This window comes from Gasterosteus aculeatus, chromosome 1 (assembly GCF_964276395.1).
Source record: "Gasterosteus aculeatus chromosome 1, fGasAcu3.hap1.1, whole genome shotgun sequence".
Classification (NCBI taxonomy): domain Eukaryota; kingdom Metazoa; phylum Chordata; class Actinopteri; order Perciformes; family Gasterosteidae; genus Gasterosteus; species Gasterosteus aculeatus.
Genome location: NC_135688.1, coordinates 27,326,693 through 27,344,898, shown reverse-complemented (window position 1 = coordinate 27,344,898; position 18,206 = coordinate 27,326,693). Strand labels below are relative to the sequence as shown.

General features: G+C 46.0%; 1 protein-coding gene across 4 annotated transcripts; it reads left to right on the top strand.

Moving 5' to 3' along the window:
• The first annotated feature begins 60 nt into the window (after positions 1-60).
• On the top strand, positions 61-17,437 carry LOC120826593 (voltage-gated delayed rectifier potassium channel KCNH8). Of its 4 annotated transcripts, none has more exons than XM_078104084.1 (15): positions 61-666; positions 6,626-6,859; positions 6,956-7,087; positions 7,393-7,538; positions 7,841-8,099; positions 8,561-8,718; positions 9,838-10,045; positions 10,613-10,933; positions 11,069-11,268; positions 11,433-11,682; positions 12,929-13,143; positions 15,519-15,793; positions 15,942-16,042; positions 16,198-16,250; positions 16,632-17,437. In XM_078104084.1, the coding sequence occupies exons 1-15, from the start codon at positions 591-593 to the stop codon at positions 17,250-17,252; spliced, it is 3,249 nt and encodes a 1,082-aa protein (XP_077960210.1). In that variant the 5' UTR covers positions 61-590; the 3' UTR covers positions 17,253-17,437. The 4 variants fall into 4 exon arrangements, with proteins under 4 accessions (XP_077960210.1, XP_040044976.2, XP_040044968.2 ...); XM_040189042.2 differs by having other exon boundaries at positions 15,942-16,051; XM_040189034.2 differs by having other exon boundaries at positions 268-666; positions 6,956-7,111.
• The last annotated feature ends 769 nt before the right edge of the window (positions 17,438-18,206 follow it).

The window sequence follows — 18,206 nt, the reverse complement described above, 5'->3', positions numbered from 1 at the left end:
AGAAACGATTGAATGTTCTGTCCATCCTGGCATTGATTGTGTTCGTGGGGTGACACATATAGTGTGAGACATCACAGACTATAGATGTTCATTTGTAAGAAATCCCACAACTTTCATACAAAACGGGCATTCAACGGTTGAGGGGTGAGGACAGTCTGATACATTTAAAAAAGATAGAGAGAGAGGGAGAGGTGGGTGTGCGTGGAAAAAAAGGGAACGACAGAGAAAGCGAGGAAGAGAGAGGAGAGGGGGGGAGGAGGAGGAGGAGGAGGAGGAGGAGGAGGAGGAGGAGGAGAGGGGAATTGCTTTGCGGTACACCCGTGCGTAAATGTGACCATCCTCGCCGCGGTCTCTCCATCCCTCCAATCCCTCCGTCCTCTCCCCTCCAGCATCCAGGCGGGATCACCTGCGCGGTGGTCCGTGGTCGCCGTAGCACCGTGGAGTCCCGGGTGAATCGGCTCGGCGCCCTCCTCCAGGGGTTGGGGGGAGCGCCGGGGACCTCGTCCAGGTTCCTGCCGGGCTTTGTGGCCCCCGCCGCCGAGAGCCAAGGCTCCGAGCGGCGCGAGAGACGCGGCTCGACCCGCTCTCGGATGCCGGTGATGAGGGGTCTGATCGCGCCGCAGAACACCTTCTTGGATACCATCGCTACTCGTTTCGACGGGACCCGTGAGTACATCCCAGTTCTCTTTAATCCCCTCATTTCGTGGTGCGCAACGGATCTTGCAAGATGTGTTTAATCTGAACTGTCCACTCGCTTTTTAAATTGCAAAGTCCTCCAAAGACCTGCAAAGTGCTTAAGAAGATTAAGGCCATAAGACATCAGCATGCTGATACTGAAGGAATTATGATGAATGAAAGCTGTTAAAAACATGAATAATTCACCAAACGCCCAAAAGTCTGCTTGTCCTTCCAGAGGACAACTTTCTCTTTTCGTTTACTCTTGATTGACTCTTTACCAGAATATTCAAACCTGCCTCAACGCCAGTAAACCGTGAAGGACTGCATTGTTGATTAATGCCAGTTTGAGTGAGTGAAAGATTTCAAACCATTACATCAGCTACTAAAACAAAACTGATTCTTAAGTCAAAGTTGCATGTAACCTCGCTATTGAGGATTGTCAAATAACCGCAACAACATCATCCTGCAGAACTGTGTGATACAGATAGTTGTGTTATATTGTTGACTGTATATCACACACAATTCATTACAGAATCCTATGAGTCCGCCCGAACCTGCACACAAACCACTGCCAATAAACATGCAAACTGCAGCTGTCATACACTGTTGAATAACACGGTCCAAACGGGCGAACTGATGAGATGTCAGGGCGGAACTCTCTATTTTGTGAAGCAGACAAATGTCTTTTTCTGTGGAGATGACAGGAGGTTTCCTGCAGCGAGAAGCTACTGATGGCGCTGTGGGGAAATCTGTGCAGTAAGGACATTATTTTGCCTCTGTTGGTATTACAGAGGAGTCCTGCGTCCCCCCTGGTAATGTTTCACGATAGCATTGATTCCATTAGAATCTTTCATTTGGTGCATGCCGGCCCTCAGGGGAACCGTTAGACCTGAAGAGGTTTTAGTGGGGGGGGGCCACGACTCATGGTCTTCACAGCAGTTTGCGGTCAATGAAGGATCTGAACCGCATCATTTGACCGCAGTGAATAAAGTAAATGCAATTACATGACATGTCATTTAGCTGACGCTTTTATCCAAAGCGACTTACATTGTATATTTAACCCATGGCTTTTAACCTTTTCTGCCCGGGGAGCAATTAGGGGTTAGGTGTCTTGCTCAGGGACACTTTGACATGGGACATGGGGCAGCCAGGGCTCGAACAACTAACCTTGCGGTTCCCGGTGCACGACGACCCCCAATAAATGCATGGATGCCCCCCCCCTGTCTCCCCGCAACTCGACCTTGGAAGAACTGACTTAAGAGACACAAACCCACTAGGAAGATACTCAAAGTGAACACAAAAGAACAATAGAACTGCAAAGTGATCCAATGATCCGATTACAAAATGGGAAAAACAATCCATATAATAAACAAAATAACCAAAGGAAAAAGCTAAAACAACACAAAACAACTACACAAACGGGCCAAACAACTATGCAGTGTGTGTGTCTTACTCATGTAGAGCCGGTGGGCCCTTGTTACATTACACAACATCACATTACATGTCATTTAGCTGACGCTTTTATCCAGAGCGACTTACAATAAGTGCAAAGTGCTTTGTCTCACAATACGAGTAAGAATGCTCACGTTAAGTTCTTCATTCATGAGCACATTCTCGCTTCTAACTCCTGGCAGACACAGGGGGGGCATTTTAATGAGCTTCTCAAACCAAACAACTGTGTTTGTGTGTGTTTGTGGGGCGCTGCCAACACAGTGTGCGCACTGAGAGGTAGAGGACACGCACAAAAACACAGCGGGCCAAATTGACTGGCAGAGAAGTGTGATGCCGTATCAATTCACACCAGTGACTCTCGCCAAGCGATAGATGCAGGTCCGAAGCGCCGCTGTGTTTTGATCGGCATCCTGCACCCTTATTAACGTCGTGGGGAAGTTCTCAGCTGAGCAGGAGTCTTCCATCTCTGCCATGAAACTTTAATGACTCCGGGGAACTCTGTCTACATTTATTTTCCTGCCAGCAGTGGAAAGCCCTCAGCTGGAGGCAGATTTTAACCCCGAGATATCTCAATACACCGCATGCATATTTATGAGGACAGAAGTCAGTGCTTTTAATTAATCCCTTGGATGGCGATGTTAGTGGGTCAGCACTGTGCATGCTGAATGTGTGGTGGAAGGATTGCTATGAAACGTTCTACATACATGATTCAGCGAATGAAGCCCGGCGATGGTTTATTCATAACCTGTTTAAAAATGTAGTGCTTAGCCTGTAAAATGTCATCTAACAATGTCAAATAGCATTACAAATGTATGTTTTGGGTCAAGATCGGGCTTGGCTACGTCTTCGTCTTATTATCTTAAGAAGGAACCGACTTTTAAATGTCATGTTTCTTTCTGTCCATCAAGTGATATTATGAACAGATCACAGATGACATTATTAAACACGTTATTATTACTACTACTGCAGTGATCATATATTATATATATATCAACATGCAAACACATTTAGAAGCTTTTTCTAGCGTGTTAGCAGGCTAACGTTAACAAAGAATCCTTTCAATGTGCAGGATGTTGCTGTGCACAGTTTTCCGTCAGCGTTTTTAAAATGATGTTATTTGTGCAATGAATCAAAGAAAAAAAGCCTTGTAATCCCCTTAAAAATACTGTGAAAAAAAAAAATGTGTCGCAAACGTGTATTAGGTGGATGTGGATGTGGCGTGGCGGGCTGTCGCCGCCGGTGCTACCGGGCTTCCCCGAGTCACAGTGGTTTTGTGGTTTTGGGCTCACGCGTTATTACACCTGGATGCGAGCGTGGATGTGACAGGCTGCGCATAGTGCCGGGGGAGCAGGCGGGAAATGAGTACAACAAAAGATCACGAGAACACGGCTTAGAGCCGGAGCAGATGGAGCCGTCTTTGGGGGGGAAAACGCTCTTGTAAGTGTGGGGCCTTTATATGCTGAACCGATAGAGAGATGCATCCCCCTGTATTTTCACAATTTTCCTGAGCTGCCTTCAAATGAACATTCTCGTTTTTGTGATAAATATCCACAAGCTTGAACGACATCAAACAGTTGAAAACAGGTGAGTCACTGGCTGCCTGACTGGGTCCCCGCAAAGAGAAAACCAGGCTGAACAATGAAGGCCAAACAATGAAGCGAATCAAGCCGGTCATTTCCTGTTTCAACATGACAATGCCCCAGTGCACAAAGCCAGGTGCTAAAGAGATGCAGCGAGAGACCTCGGCTCAACCGACGCGGCGTGGAGGCTGAGCGGGAGGAAGCGCTTAAAAGCACAACTCCTGTTTGCTGCGACGTGTGCTCACTGCTCTTGAATATTCATGAATCCCTCTATTCTACCATTTAATCATCTCAATTTTAAAAAAGTAGTTTCCGGGGGAAGTGTTTCATGCAATCCTATTAAATTCTGCCACACTCCTTTATGTTGAGAATTGCAGACAGACCCACAGTTTACTCCGCTGCTGCTGTTGTCCGTGCAAATCCATCTGTCTCTCTGAGAGGAACATGACCTCACACTTTTTGCATCAATAGTCCCAGAGTGCTGCGTTGTTCTCACGGTTGCACGCCGAGCGACAGAAAAACAGGTAAATATGAAGCTACATCTGCACGATGGCTTTCTTAGCTTAGCACAGATAGCACAGCTTTTAAAGGTCTATATTTGGTTAATCGATAAGTTGCTCTGCACATGGATTTCCTGAATCCATTCTGAATTTGGCTGATTATATTGTAATAGCTGTCTTTGTGCCAAGCAAGGTGACTGCTTATAGTTTCATGTAACGTACAGAAATGAGATTAGAAATAATGTTTTTGTGAGCATTCAAATATTACTGTGGTTTGTAAACCAGCTGCTTAGCTTCAGATGTAAGCTCCACCCACTGAGATTTACTTTGACCAATGAAATAACTTCAGAGGCATTTGTAGGTGTGTTCAAATCTGGATTTGATTTACTGGACCTGGTTAAAAAAATGTTTGTTCCCCTTTCATCTTCAAATTGATCTCTTGTGCTATTGCTCACACTCTGCAAAGGCAGTCTTCCCATTCAATTAATTACCTTTAATAATGTCACTCGAATGAATACCATGTGTTAGTCACACGTCAATTCAGTTGCATAATAAGAATAATGAATTATTCAAGTCAAACGGTTTGTTGGAGCTCAGACTGAGGCGATCTGACAACTGTCCGCTGTGACTTCTGCTGCACAAAACAACGTCTGCGATGCAGGAACAATTTAGCCTCAACTTGAAGTTAAAATGTATTCTTAATGGCAAGATTCCAACAAGCATGTACTGTTTTACTTTCAAGATTTAAATTTGGCATGTTTTGAGGCTCTCAGTACTAAAGTGTGTAGCCCATAATGGCAGAAAATGGGCATATTTTAGATGGTTAAGAGGCATGGCACGAACAAAGAAAAAGCGTAAAAGGGAACAGTGGGGGGGGGGGAGAAGATGAAGTGAATATCAATGAAAAGCAGCAAGCGTGTTGAATTCTCCCAGAGGTAAAGCTCTTCAAAGACTAGAATTACACTGAAGACCTTTAGAAGGCAGAAAAGTACATCAAGTGAGAATGAACAACACGGGGGGAAAAAGAGAGCCGTGCAGGGAATTTGAATTATGTTTTCTTTGAATTAACGAGAAGTCACAGTGAAATTGGACAATCGGAGACACTGAGGGAGCTTTTGTGACACCTCAGCTCTGTATTCAAATTAAATGGAGATGCTATTGTTTGCATTTATATACTTTTATAGTATATATGAATAAATAATATGTATAACCCATTGCTCCATTTTAAACGTATTACTAAATAATTTAATAATTAAACACATTAAATAAGGTTGTATTTGTTATCATATTAAAAAACAATAAACCACATATTTTTTCAGATTTATTTCATAGAATATTTTTTATTGATTGACACTTTGCATAGTTTAATTAATGGTAATATTATTCACAGGACAGCAAACACTATTTAAAGGGTTATTTCTGTTTATTATTTTCGTGTAGGAACTATCTATTGCGCCTCTGGTGTTAGCGAGGGTTTGTATCGGCGGAGTGATACGATGTGAAGCGGTCATGATTTGTTTTTAGTGATCAGCTTTCTTTTACTTTTTGAGATGGTCATGAAGCGGTTCTGTGGAAGAAGCTTTACCGGAAATAGTTTTAATTCAGTAACCACAACGTTTATTTTTTTTGTAAAGCTAGCGATGAGGCTCTGACAAATCAGTCTTTGTTTAAATTATCTCGATACAAATGGGAAGGTGTGCAATAGAATTTGGAAATGATTCCCGCCACCGGAATGCATTGTTGAAGCTTCTCTCCTCGCGCCAACAACAGGTCAAAAATTCCTCCTCCGGCTTTTGTTTAATTACTAAATAACGTTTTGAGTTTGAGTTTTAGCTCCAAATGTACACGTGTACTGATAATGTTGTTATGCTTGTACGCTAAACCGAGCTGTTGAAAGTATAATATGTAACCGTTAGCGTTAATCATTGCACCTGCTAGCCAGATTTAGCGTTAGCATGTTAGCATGCTGGCGTTAGCTAACAAGTGGTTAACAGGCTGCTAGCATGACTGTAGACTCTCAGGGTTTATCTAGTAATATGACATTCCTTTAACAGATCATTTGGAACTCTTGAAGTGAGAAAAAGGGTTTTGGTAAAGTGAAATAATGCTTTTGAAGACCATCATTGGGTCCCAGCAGGAGATGAAATGTACTTGATTTGAGCAGCTTTATAGTGACATTGAAGCCTGGCGCTATAAGAGCTGCCAGCCGAGCACATCTTTTGATCCAGGATTTTATATTGATCAAATGAAACAGTTGCGTGTAAATTATTCTGGAAACTCTGAAACACCATAAAGCTCACGTTCACAATTTGATCCAAGCGACAAATCCTATTATTAAATTCATAACATCTTTATTGTGTTTCTCTGCTTCCCTTTCCTGTCCCATTTTAACCGTCCCATATTTTCTCCTACCAGACAGTAACTTCGTCCTGGGGAACGCTCAGGTCCAGTCGGTCTATCCCATCGTCTACTGCTCCGATGGCTTCTGCGAGCTGACTGGCTTCGCCCGTGGCGAGCTAATGCAGAAGAGCAGCATGTGTCACTTCCTTTGCGGCGGCGAGACCAGCGATCTCCTCACCTCGCAGATGCAGAAAGCTCTGGATGAACGTCGGGAGTTTAAGACTGAAATCATTCTGTACAAGAAGAGTGGTGAGGCTGGAAGGCTGGGAGATTTTGTGGAGATTAATTATGTTTAATGAAGGAAATGTCAGTGAAATTAATCTTTGATCTCTTTTCTTTGAGAAGGTTCCAAGTTCTGGTGCCTGTTAGACATTGTGCCCATAAAGAACGAGAAGGGTGAGGTGGTTCTGTTCCTGGTGTCACATAAGGACATCACAGACAATAAGGACCAGGACCATGCCGATGAATCTGAGACTGGTGAGAGAAAGCCCGGACAGGAAAGTGAGGCCCTTTTACCATTCCGCTACAATTCACATGAGATGATCCGATAGAGGCTGGGATATATCCGTAGACACGAATGGTGATATTATAGAGGGTGATTGGGAGCAGTCTCCAAGTAAATAACTGATTCTACTTTTTAGATTAAGACTAAATAAATAAAATAATAGATAGGCTAAATAATAGCCACGTTACAATCTCTAGATCAGAGTTTGGGGGCCACAGATCTGGACAACGGCAGTTTCTGCCACCTTGTCTCTAGTCTGGTGTCCTTGATTTTTCAGATGAGGAAACCGGCTTGGAGATCCATCCGGTCAGCCGGCCACCAGGCCTGAACATGGAGCGCCGCCGCAGCCGCGCCGTCCTCTACCATCTCTCTGGACACCTCCAGAAACAAGACAAAACCAAGAGCAAACTGAAGATCAACAATGTGAGACATGCTCTCCTGTATACCTCCTCTCTTATATAATCTCCAAGCATGAAGAATTAATTTAGATTTGTCTCTGAATTATGTGGAATTCCATGTCAAAGTACACGTCTGAACTGAAACCTTTACTGTACCAAGAATAGCAGTGCTGCTAATGAAAAGGACATATTCATGCAGGCTGGTGGAGATGCTCAAGCTATAGGGACGATCAATTATTGATAATGTAAAGAAAATATATACTCTTGATATGGGACATAAGTGTCAAGTCAATCATTTGAGCGTGTCTTTCTAAACTGCACATCTAGAATGTTCTCGGAGCCAACGCCAACCCGGTCCCAGAGTACAAGGTGGCGGACGTTCAGAAGTCTCGTCTCATCCTCCTCCACTACGGTGCGTTCAAGGCCGGCTGGGATTGGCTGATCTTGTTGGCGACCTTCTACGTGGCCGTCACCGTTCCCTACAACGTCTGCTTCACCGCGGTGGAGATACGAGAGGACGGCCCATCGGCGGCACGTCACCCTCCGAGTGTCAGCGATATTTTGGTGGAGATACTTTTCATCATCGGTGAGAAAGCTCTGGAGTCTTTGTAGTCAGAGGATTAAACTATATCAGGCAATTGGTTAAATAAAGTCACGCGTGTTTGGTCTTGAATTTATCAACAGTAAGAATGTCATTTTTTGTGCCCTTCCATTTATAGTTTTCAATATCATTTTAAAACTTTTTTCTGGTTTATGTTTAATCAAGCAGCTCTTAAGCCACCACTCCTTCTCCCTTAATTGGCCCAATTAGCTGCCTCCAACTCCCAAAGCGCACAATTGTTAAGGAGGTGTCAAAAAATTCTGGGAGCACATCTGGGTATCAGGATGCATCACGTTAAAGGATTAGCTGGGTTCGTGTGGAAAACATTTGGGGGGAGTGAGATAAGAAGCTGTAAGGCTTTCTCATGAAGCCTCTTAGCACAGCTTAGCACAACAACTGCATGAGGAACAAATACAACCTGTTAATTAGTTAGTCCTGTGTGCCAGATATCGTGCTGAACTTCCGCACCACCTTCGTGAGCACATCTGGTCAGGTGGTGTACGACGCCCGCAGCATCTGCATTCACTACGTCACCTCCTGGCTGTTTGTGGATCTGATCGCCGCCTTGCCCTTTGACCTGCTCTACGCTTTCAATATCAGTGTGGTGAGTCTCTCTCTCTCTCACACACTTTAATATTATCTTTTTTGTTTGATGTAGGCACATTTGTTTTGAGTATTGAGCTGGTGCATATACAGTACATCCTCCATGTTGTTGGGTCTTTAGGTGTGTGTGTGTGTGGCAGAGGCTTAATGGCTGATGGCTGTGTTAAAAGACGTCATTTGTTTATCGATGGTGCTCTCCTGCTGTCCGATTTGATAAGACCAAAACCAAAAATGATTCTGTAAAGAAAAGAAGCATAAGACCCTCAGGAACCAAACATCTCGTTTCATCCTGTTCCACCATTTGTTGAAACCGTTGCTCTTTTTGCTGTGGTGTCTTCAAGGAAAGAAGACTGAGATTAGTGTCAACAAGCAACCCATTATCGGGTACCCGGTAATGGTGCTAATTAGTGAGTACGCTGAGGACAAACAGGTTAGCCTGATGATGCGGAGTAGAGAGCTGTTGAACACACACACACTATGATGGACCACTGGATCTGAAGGAACTCTACATTATTAGATGATACTATGAACAAAGTTGCAGTTTGGACTCAGGTAGAGCTTGATGTTATATGACTACTGAATTACCTTCCCTGAATGGATCCATATGCAGATATCTGGAGGATTGAATCCTATAGAGGGGTGTGATGAAACCAGATCTGTTTCAATTAAGAGAACAATTATTTGAGACTGAAACAAGCAGGATTGCAAATGCAGTAAACAGAAGTGAGCGAGGAAATCAATGAAGGGAGGATTTTTGATGAGGCAATTCTTCCCTCAGGCGGGACCACAGGGATTCTTCCAGTCCAGGATTTTAATGGCAGTGATTTCTTCTGAATGGCTTCTGTGGTAAAAACATGCAAATGGACGTTTATCCTTAGTTCAACTCGGTCTTCTGAATTATTTTAAATCCCATTTGAGCCACATGGTTCAGAAGATCTGTGGAGCAACCTTTAAATGTTGTCTCTGCACCGGGAAAGCGCTCGCGGCGGCACAGCTCACTGTCAAGATGTCTGATTAAAGTTTTCACCACGCGTGGCTGATTTTTAATTGGCTCCAGATGGGAAACTTGTAAGATTATACACAAGATCCGTGCAACCCATGACTCCGCTATCTCTCGCAGAACTTTGGGGTTCACCTTCTGAAGACGGTGCGCCTGCTCCGTCTCCTGCGCCTCCTACAAAAGCTGGACCGCTACTCTCAGTACAGCGCCGTGGTCCTCACCCTGCTCATGTCCACATTCGCCCTGCTGGGCCATTGGATGGCCTGCGTCTGGTACTTCATCGGACGCAGTGAGATCGAAAGCAACAGCCCCGTCACCTGGGATATAGGTTTGTGTCTGTTGCAACTGCACGGAGCAATTCTGTAACGGCTGTAAAGATGGAGACTGTCCACAACAGCCCTGTGATGTGGAATGTGGCAGGAGGAGACTCGGGGGGGGAGCTGTGGGGTGTAATGAGTGTTTAATCATGGGTGAATCAGAGGCTTTTAGAAGCATCTTATGAATGCATTTACGCATCACAAGTCTCCTCCAGGGTTCTTATTCGGCGACAGCTTATTCATTTACATTAGAACACGCTGGTCCCGTCATGTCCTGCTCTTTCATCTGCCTAATTAAATGTCAAACCCTGACATGTATTGATTGCTCATGTTCTACTTAATCAATCCCTTGTACAGACGTGGTACACACGTAGTGTCCATCGCAATGGTTGCTGAGTCACGTTTACCAAAGAGAAATATATAAAAACACTTTCAAAAACACATGTGTGTGTATGCAAATAGAAGCTTATATTCTGTGGCCTGTGCCAGCACTTGAAGTGATTAGTGTTCCCTTCAAGCCAAGTTGTCTCAGCTAATCAAGCAATCCAGCATCATCAAACTGGCCCTCTTCCCACCAGGCTGGCTCCATGAACTGGCCAAACGCCTGGGAACGCCGTACTTCCTGGCACCGCTGACCTCGCTGTTGGGAGTCCCCGACGTGGAGCCGCTCCACGGGTCCGCCGGGCTGCCGGGCTCCGGCCAAGGGAACGGCAGCAGGGCCAGAGCGAGGACGGCCGGCGGCTCGGGGACGACGCTGAGCGGCGGCCCGTCCGTCAGGAGCTCCTACGTGACGTCGCTGTACTTCGCTCTGAGCAGTCTCACCAGCGTGGGCTTCGGCAACGTTTCAGCCAACACAGACGCCGAGAAGATCTTCTCCATCTGCACCATGCTGATCGGAGGTGGGATGAACACCAGAACAGTCGAAAAAATAAATGCTCATTATGTCACTATTTTGTTTCTATACCCCCGAAACCGCACCATGAACTGCTCGTGTCAGATAACTGAATAATGGCTTCTTTGTGGTGCTTGCGCAGCTTTGATGCATGCTGTGGTGTTTGGAAATGTGACCGCCATCATCCAGAGGATGTACTCGCGCCGCTCCCTCTACCAAACCCGCACCAAGGACCTGAAGGACTTTATCCGTGTGCACCGGCTGCCCAAGGCCCTTGAGCAACGCATGATGGAGTGTTTCCAGACGACCTGGTCCGTCAACAACGGGATCGATGTCAGCGAGGTAGGAGGGACTGACGGCGATACATTAAGTCACTAAACGTGGTAGAGATAAGAGATCAAATTATGATACACAATAGCATCCAAAGGATGACACACAAAGGGATCATCAATCAAATCCTATTTTGTGCGCCTTGGTTTCACTGAAGGTTCTCTTTCCTTACACAGCTGCTGAAGGACTTTCCAGATGAGCTGAGGGCCGACATCGCCATGCATCTGAACAACGAGCTGCTGCAGCTGTCGCTGTTTGAGTCGGCCAGCAGGGGGTGTCTGCGCTCGCTCTCCCTCATCATTAAGACGTCCTTTTGCGCTCCCGGGGAGTTCCTCATACGCCAGGGAGACGCCCTGCAGGCCATCTACTTTGTGTGCTCTGGCTCCATGGAAGTACTTAAGGACAACACTGTGCAGGCCATTCTCGGTAAATAACAGAGCATTTTGTGCATTTTGTGTTTCAGTACGTATTTATTGATTGTCGTCCTCGTTTTAATTATCGGGTTTTTCAGAATTAGGAACTATCAGTACCAGCCGATACATAAAAATGCACATATGAGATGACATAATACATAATAAGATGCATGCAATTCACACCCCATAACACATTGAGGTTCAGCACCATGGACAGCACCCCGGCTGCATCCCGCATGCTGTATTGAGAGACCTGCTCAGAACTGTGTTGATTAAGTGTGTCAGTATAACAACGGCCGCCCGTTGGACCTGCAGTCCGAGTGAGTCATTTAGTTCATGGTTCATAAATAAGTTGATAAAAGAGATGTCAGAGACTGTGTGTGTGTGTGTGTGTGTGTGTGTGTGTGTGTGTGTGAGAAAAAATGCTGTGGTTTGTGGTTAATTCACAAAATATACTGGAGTGAGACCATGAAGTTCTTTTTAAGAGTCTTGAATCATTACGAGCAGGAGATGAGAAGAGGATTTTATTCCTGAGGAAGTTGTTGTGAAATCCAGCAATAAATATTTTATATTTTCATGGGGAGGAAGAGCAGCCAAGTGCTGCAATCAAATTTTAAACAAACTGCAATTTTCCCATAGTCTCGACCTATGATGGGGCCAGTTGGGTAGAGGCCAGAGGCCCAACATGAAATCCATCAACTGCATTAATTAATGCACCTGGAAGCTGACACCTGCCTCCACAATAGAAGCCCTACAGAACATTGTCCTACTAAAAGTACACCGACACGCCCTCCTCTGCATCGATGAAACACAATAAAGAAACACAAACAGTTCTGGAATCTGCTCAGCTCATGTAACGCAGGGGGAGCACATTTCCAATACCCTTTTTTCATGAATAACTAGTGTAAATAATGACTTTACTGCTCACTACAGAAGCAACTCATTAGTGCACACACACGGTTCTCAAACACTCTTGGTTTCTCTCCCTTGTGCCTTGTTTTTTTCTCCCTTCCCGCTGCCTGCTTTCCTCCTCTTTGCGCACACAAATCCAATGTGGCAGTGCCACATTGGATTTACAGCAGTGGAGTAAGCAGCGAGGTACGGCGCAGTAGAAAAACAGAATAATGCTGAAAAACAAAATAGTCAAACCGTACATTCCTCCTCTGTGCTCTTGAGTGTGTTATTCTTAATAACTGCACGGTCCTGAGGGTGTTATCCCACTCCAGTAAATAAGCATGAAAGATGAAAATGCTTTCCAGGTCGAGGCGACCTGATTGGCTCGGACTGTCTGACCCAGGAGGAAGTGATCAAGACCAACGCCTGTGTGAAGGCCCTGACCTACTGTGACCTCCAGTACATCAGCCTCAAAGGCCTGCGCGAGGTGCTCGGCCTCTACCCCGACTACGCCCAGAAGTTCATCACCGAGATCCAGCACGACCTGACGTACAACCTCCGGGAGGGACACGACACCGAGGTACGAGCCGGGCGCAGGACATGAAGCTGCAGCACAAGTCTTAGTTGTGACGGTTAAGTTGGGGACAATTAAACACATTCAGTTTAGCGCATCCATCCATCTCCTGTCACTTATCTGGTTCTGTGTGTCCCGGATGTGTCGCGCTTTCCCTCCTGCACGGAGGATGTTCTCACTGTGGATCACGCCGAAGGCAAAATATCAGGAAAAATCAGAGAAAATGCTAATACACATCATTTAAATCTTGATTAGTTAGGTTGTTTATATTTATTATATATAGAATTATTCCCACATAAGCCACCAATTCTGGGTGAGACCCACAGGAAGACGCTTTCTGTTTTCTTTGGATTAGACTGAGATGTGACCTCCTGCACCCGTTTTTACGCAACGCCGGAGTGATGCACTTGAAGGGGGATTAGCCATCTGGACGGGGAGCGAGGACGGAGACGCAGCTTCAGCCAGCAGACATGAGCTAAACATGAATTCAGAAGCCGGGGATTTCCAGATGGAATCTCAGCTGTAGTGTTCACATGAATAACCAGCGTGTACTGGAAATAACTAAGTCACATTTCGCTGTGAGTAAGCTCATTAATTAGAGCAGAGGTCCCAGAGAAATGCCAGGGGACGATACATCCAAACAGACAAAAAACCTGTTCACTGATAACTGGTTAAAAAAACACTAACAAGCAGATGCAGGTAAATAAATAAGGATGTGATTCAGTTATAGAGGGAATCATAATGGGCAGCTGTCATTTGAGCGCGGCTGTCAAGCCTCAGTTGGCATTGTTAAGTTTACTAAAGCAAAGGTTAATTAATTGTGCTCAGAAGTATCAATATAAGCCTTCCAAACATAAAAGCGCAAATATATGGCGCAAACAAATGGTGCTGTTTATTGTCATCGAGCTGAAAATAGAGGTTATTCCACCACATTAGAAGTGGCCGTGTTTGACACAAAGCCAATTCTCAGAGGTGGAAATGAATTGCGTAGATATCACATAACAGTGTGTAACAACAGTCATAACAGTAATACACCTGCTCCTGAAAGTTCTTTCATGCAGCATGTTGGGAATATCAATAGACTGTTCTGTGGGCAGACGTCGTCTGTAACATTACTTTCCTCTACTCTTTGCTGCTCTTGCTGCTCTCTGGCCTTTTTATTATACTAAATTTATTCTCCCCATCTCCTCCACTCGAAAATGTTCAGTCCTCCGAGCCAGTTTGATTTATTAATGCAGAGTTTGGGCTCCGAACCAAACTGAAAGAAACTGAACGTCAACATGCACATAAAAACTTTCACGCAAACTTTCATAAAAAATATGAATGCAGAACACCAACAGCAGTTTTTCCTTCTCCCCTGGGAGTGGGAGTAAAAATAGCGCTGTCGGGGGCGGGTTGTCCCTCGCCAGATAAATATAGAACAACAACCAGATGAAGACAAGACCCGAAAACATCAGGATGAAAGGAGGAGGAAGAGGCAGTGAATTTGCATTCACGTGCCGACACACGCATGCACGCTCACATCAAACACCGCAGGGATTCACACATGCGGCTCCCGCACAGAAACAAACCATAACGCCGCACATTTGCTGATTCAGAATCACACACATGCTCACTCACATGTAAGATACACGCGTTGGCCCGTTTCACATCACAGTGTGCAGTGACCGTATTTCAACATGCAACTCTTTCTTTACGCCTGCAAAGACACGCGTGGAATTTGGTGATGCCCTTAAAGTGGCATGCTGCAAATCAAGGGTGCCACGTGCAGCTAACGCACACAGACGCACACAGACACACACACACTGGAATTCAAAACACTCGCTTCTCCGCCCGGTTCCCTTCAGGCAAACCACTGCTAAAATTAAACCTGCGATCTAAAAATACCAGCCGAGCGTGTGAGCCTAAGACAGGATGGGTGAGACAACAAACGGAGGGGAGAGAAGGGGGAGGGCTGTAGTGACTTGGGGAGGGCGTGGTGGGGGCAGGCGGAAATGGGATTTGTTTGCTAGTTTTTTAATCAGCTTATAATGCCAATAACCTCCCACGTGCCACCAACAACAATCTGACTGCAGATATATTCCACTTTTGTTACCGTCTGTTTTGTTACTCGTCAGGAGTCATAACAATCTACAAAGGTTGAATCTTTTCAACTTAATTATGGGAAAATCTTTGGAGGAGCTGAGTGTCTTTGTCGTGTGCTTCGGTTGTCAATGGGAGCGCTTCTGACAAACTGAATGGACAGCAGCAGCATTGCAGCTGTTGTGAATGGCAACTCTTGGCGCTTTCAGCGGCGCCCCCTTGTGGCCGCAGAGTAACAGCAACATATTGAATTAAAAGGTGAAACTAATGTCTCTCTCTGGTGTTTCTACGCTCCTCAGGCGGACTGCGAGAGCAACGGAGAGATCCCCAAGAAGCTCGCCTCCATCAAGGAGGTGGAGGAGGGATCGGGGTCCGAGGGGGAGCACTCCCCTGTCCCCAAGATGCCTCCCCTGGGCCGGCTGGGCCGAGGCCTGCGCTCCCCACTGCGCTCGCCCCTCCGCTCCCCGCTGCTCCCCCAGAGGGCCTTTAGAGCGGCGAGCGACCCCTCGCGGCCCGCCAGCCTGCAGATCCCCGTGGTGCGCTTCAGCTGCCTGCAGCCGGACCTCAGCCCGCGGTGAGGAACCGCCCGTTTGCCGACGGGTTGTCGTTTTGGAGATCAAACCATGTCCAGTTTGTATTAATGAATGATGTAATTGGTGGTACTTTGGTACCGTGTGCTTATATATTCATTTTTCTGGTTGTCTCTTCCCGTCGGTCCGCAGGTTTGTTGATGGGATCGAGACGGAGAACCAAAGTGGTTCTGCACAGAAGTTTGATTTTTCTCCCAGTGCGACGCAGAGTTTCCTCCCCAGCCCTGATTCAGGTGCCCCAGGTCAACACACACGCACGCACACACACACACACACACACACACACACACGAACGAGGCGATGTGCAGAGCGGCAAAGACACAACTACTCTCCTCTTAATTATCAATCAGCTGTTGTGTATTAATTGCATTACTGTATCCGTCCACAGCGGCCCGCGAGGAAGACGACACCATGCAGACTATTGCTATGCTGAAACACGAGGTAATGCTGATTACCAGCATAATAATAGTGGTGCTAAAGTCGGATCCTTTTTATATAAAAAAAAAACATTATAATATTTGATTTCTACATGTTGCCCAGCTGTGTTTATTTTGATGTTGATGAAGGTCTGCCTGATATTTAAAATGAAAGATTTCTCATTATTCTACGTTGTATATATGTTATGCATCATGAAGTATATGTTTCTTGATCTTTAATTAGCTTTAATTATTATGGTTACATGTAACATTTGGCTCAGTCTAAACTGTTTAACTGGTTAACCTTCCCTAACTTGTCCATCACCCGTCCATCACTTGTCCATCCCCGTCCATCACTCGTCCTTCACCCGTCCATCACTCGTCTCTCTGGCTCTCGTCTCTCCAGATGAGCGTCCTCTCCCATCAGGTGACCGCTGTCAGTCAGGAGCTGCAGGAAATGACTCGTCTTCTCAAGCCCCTCTTCCACAGCCCCTCCGTGCTGGCGATACCTGTGACTCCGCCTCCCAGCGTCCTGTCGCACAGCTGCTCCCCGGCCCTCCTCGCCCAACGCGCCCCCACGGACTGTTTGGGCGATCAATCCGTCCCGCTGCCCGGAGAGATTGACACGCTGCAGTGTCCCTCCTCTCGCCCCGTCATCTCCCATCCTCCTCGGGTTCTTGATCCCACCTGCACCGCTCCACCAGTCTGCCATCGCTCGGCTCCGCCGTCACTCAACAGCTCTCCCCGCGAGTACACAGTCATGCCACACCCCCTACCCTCCTCCTCCTCCTCCATCCCCTCTCTCTCCTCATCAACCCACCCGTCATATATCACTCCCCTTTTGGTGGACTTATCAGAGCCTGATCGTGAGCATCCTCAGTCCCGTCTCCACCTCCTGTCCCAGGCTGAGCTCACTCCCTGGTCTCATCCCCGCCTGCAAGAACCCCACCCGGACCTGCAACAGGTGGAGTGGGGGGAGCACACCGCCAAGCTCAGCTTCATCAACGAAGGACAGCCCTCTGTGTGAGAAGAGAAGATCCGGACCGACCAGCATGCCGCACAACTTACTGCATGACAAACGTTTGTCCGAAGGTCGGCATGCCAGGTGAAAATGTAAATAGGTCGATTTTAAACTTAAACTTATCATGAATAATGATCGTGAGCAGTTCTGTATGCAGTTCTGATAATAAAATAGTTTGTTTTACAGTTTCATTTGGATTTGATTGATTGTAATATAAACAAACTACACAGGAAGTTCCACTACTTCGCTATTTGGTTCGAGAGAGAGAGAGAGAGAGAGAGGGGGGGGGGGGGGTTCCGAGGGATGTGGCGAGGAGACGGACTGGAGGGGGAGCAGTCGACTGAGCGAAGGATGCAGAGACGGTTTGCAGAAATGCAAAGTGATGGCACAATGTAGAAGAGCAGTCACAGGGTAGGAAACAAGCATCTTACTCAACATCTTAAACCGCAGAACAGAACGTTCTGAGTCTGCAGCGGAAAAACTACCGTTATTTAATATACTACAGCCATTAAACATCCATCCATCGAGAGCGGAGACGATAGCATTTGTGCTCGTGGTGTCCTTGTCCTCTTTTACAGCCTGTGATTGAGACTTCGTCACGAGAACGCCATCCAAGATTTGAGTCAATGGTTCCTCAGCCTCTCGCGTGTTGCAGAAAGAGAGCCGTTGGATCACGCTGCATAAACACTCTCAGGAAAGTGCATAAACACACTCAGACATTAATACAAATTCAGTGGTCTTATTTAGTTATATACATGTCAAACTGCTGTTCTCATGCATTGAGGGAATAAAACATTTACGGATTTCACCCTGCAGCTCTTTAAACGGCCACTAGATGTCCGTGTTTCATCTTCTATTTTCCCACTTTAACCATGTTCTCTGTAATTGAAACATTTGGACTTTAATTAATATTACACTGTGTCCTCATCTGTGAGAAGAAAATAATACAATTAATGCAGC

Bases quoted from the DNA above. Each gene is read 5' to 3' on its own strand.
- LOC120826593 (XM_040189026.2), top strand. From the start codon at position 591: ATGCCGGTGATGAGGGGTCTGATCGCGCCGCAGAACACCTTCTTGGAT. The intron at 7,112-7,392 runs GTGAGGCCCTTT...TTGATTTTTCAG, and splicing joins GAGAAAGCCCGGACAGGAAA to ATGAGGAAACCGGCTTGGAG. The intron at 8,719-9,837 runs GTGAGTCTCTCT...TATCTCTCGCAG, and splicing joins ACGCTTTCAATATCAGTGTG to AACTTTGGGGTTCACCTTCT.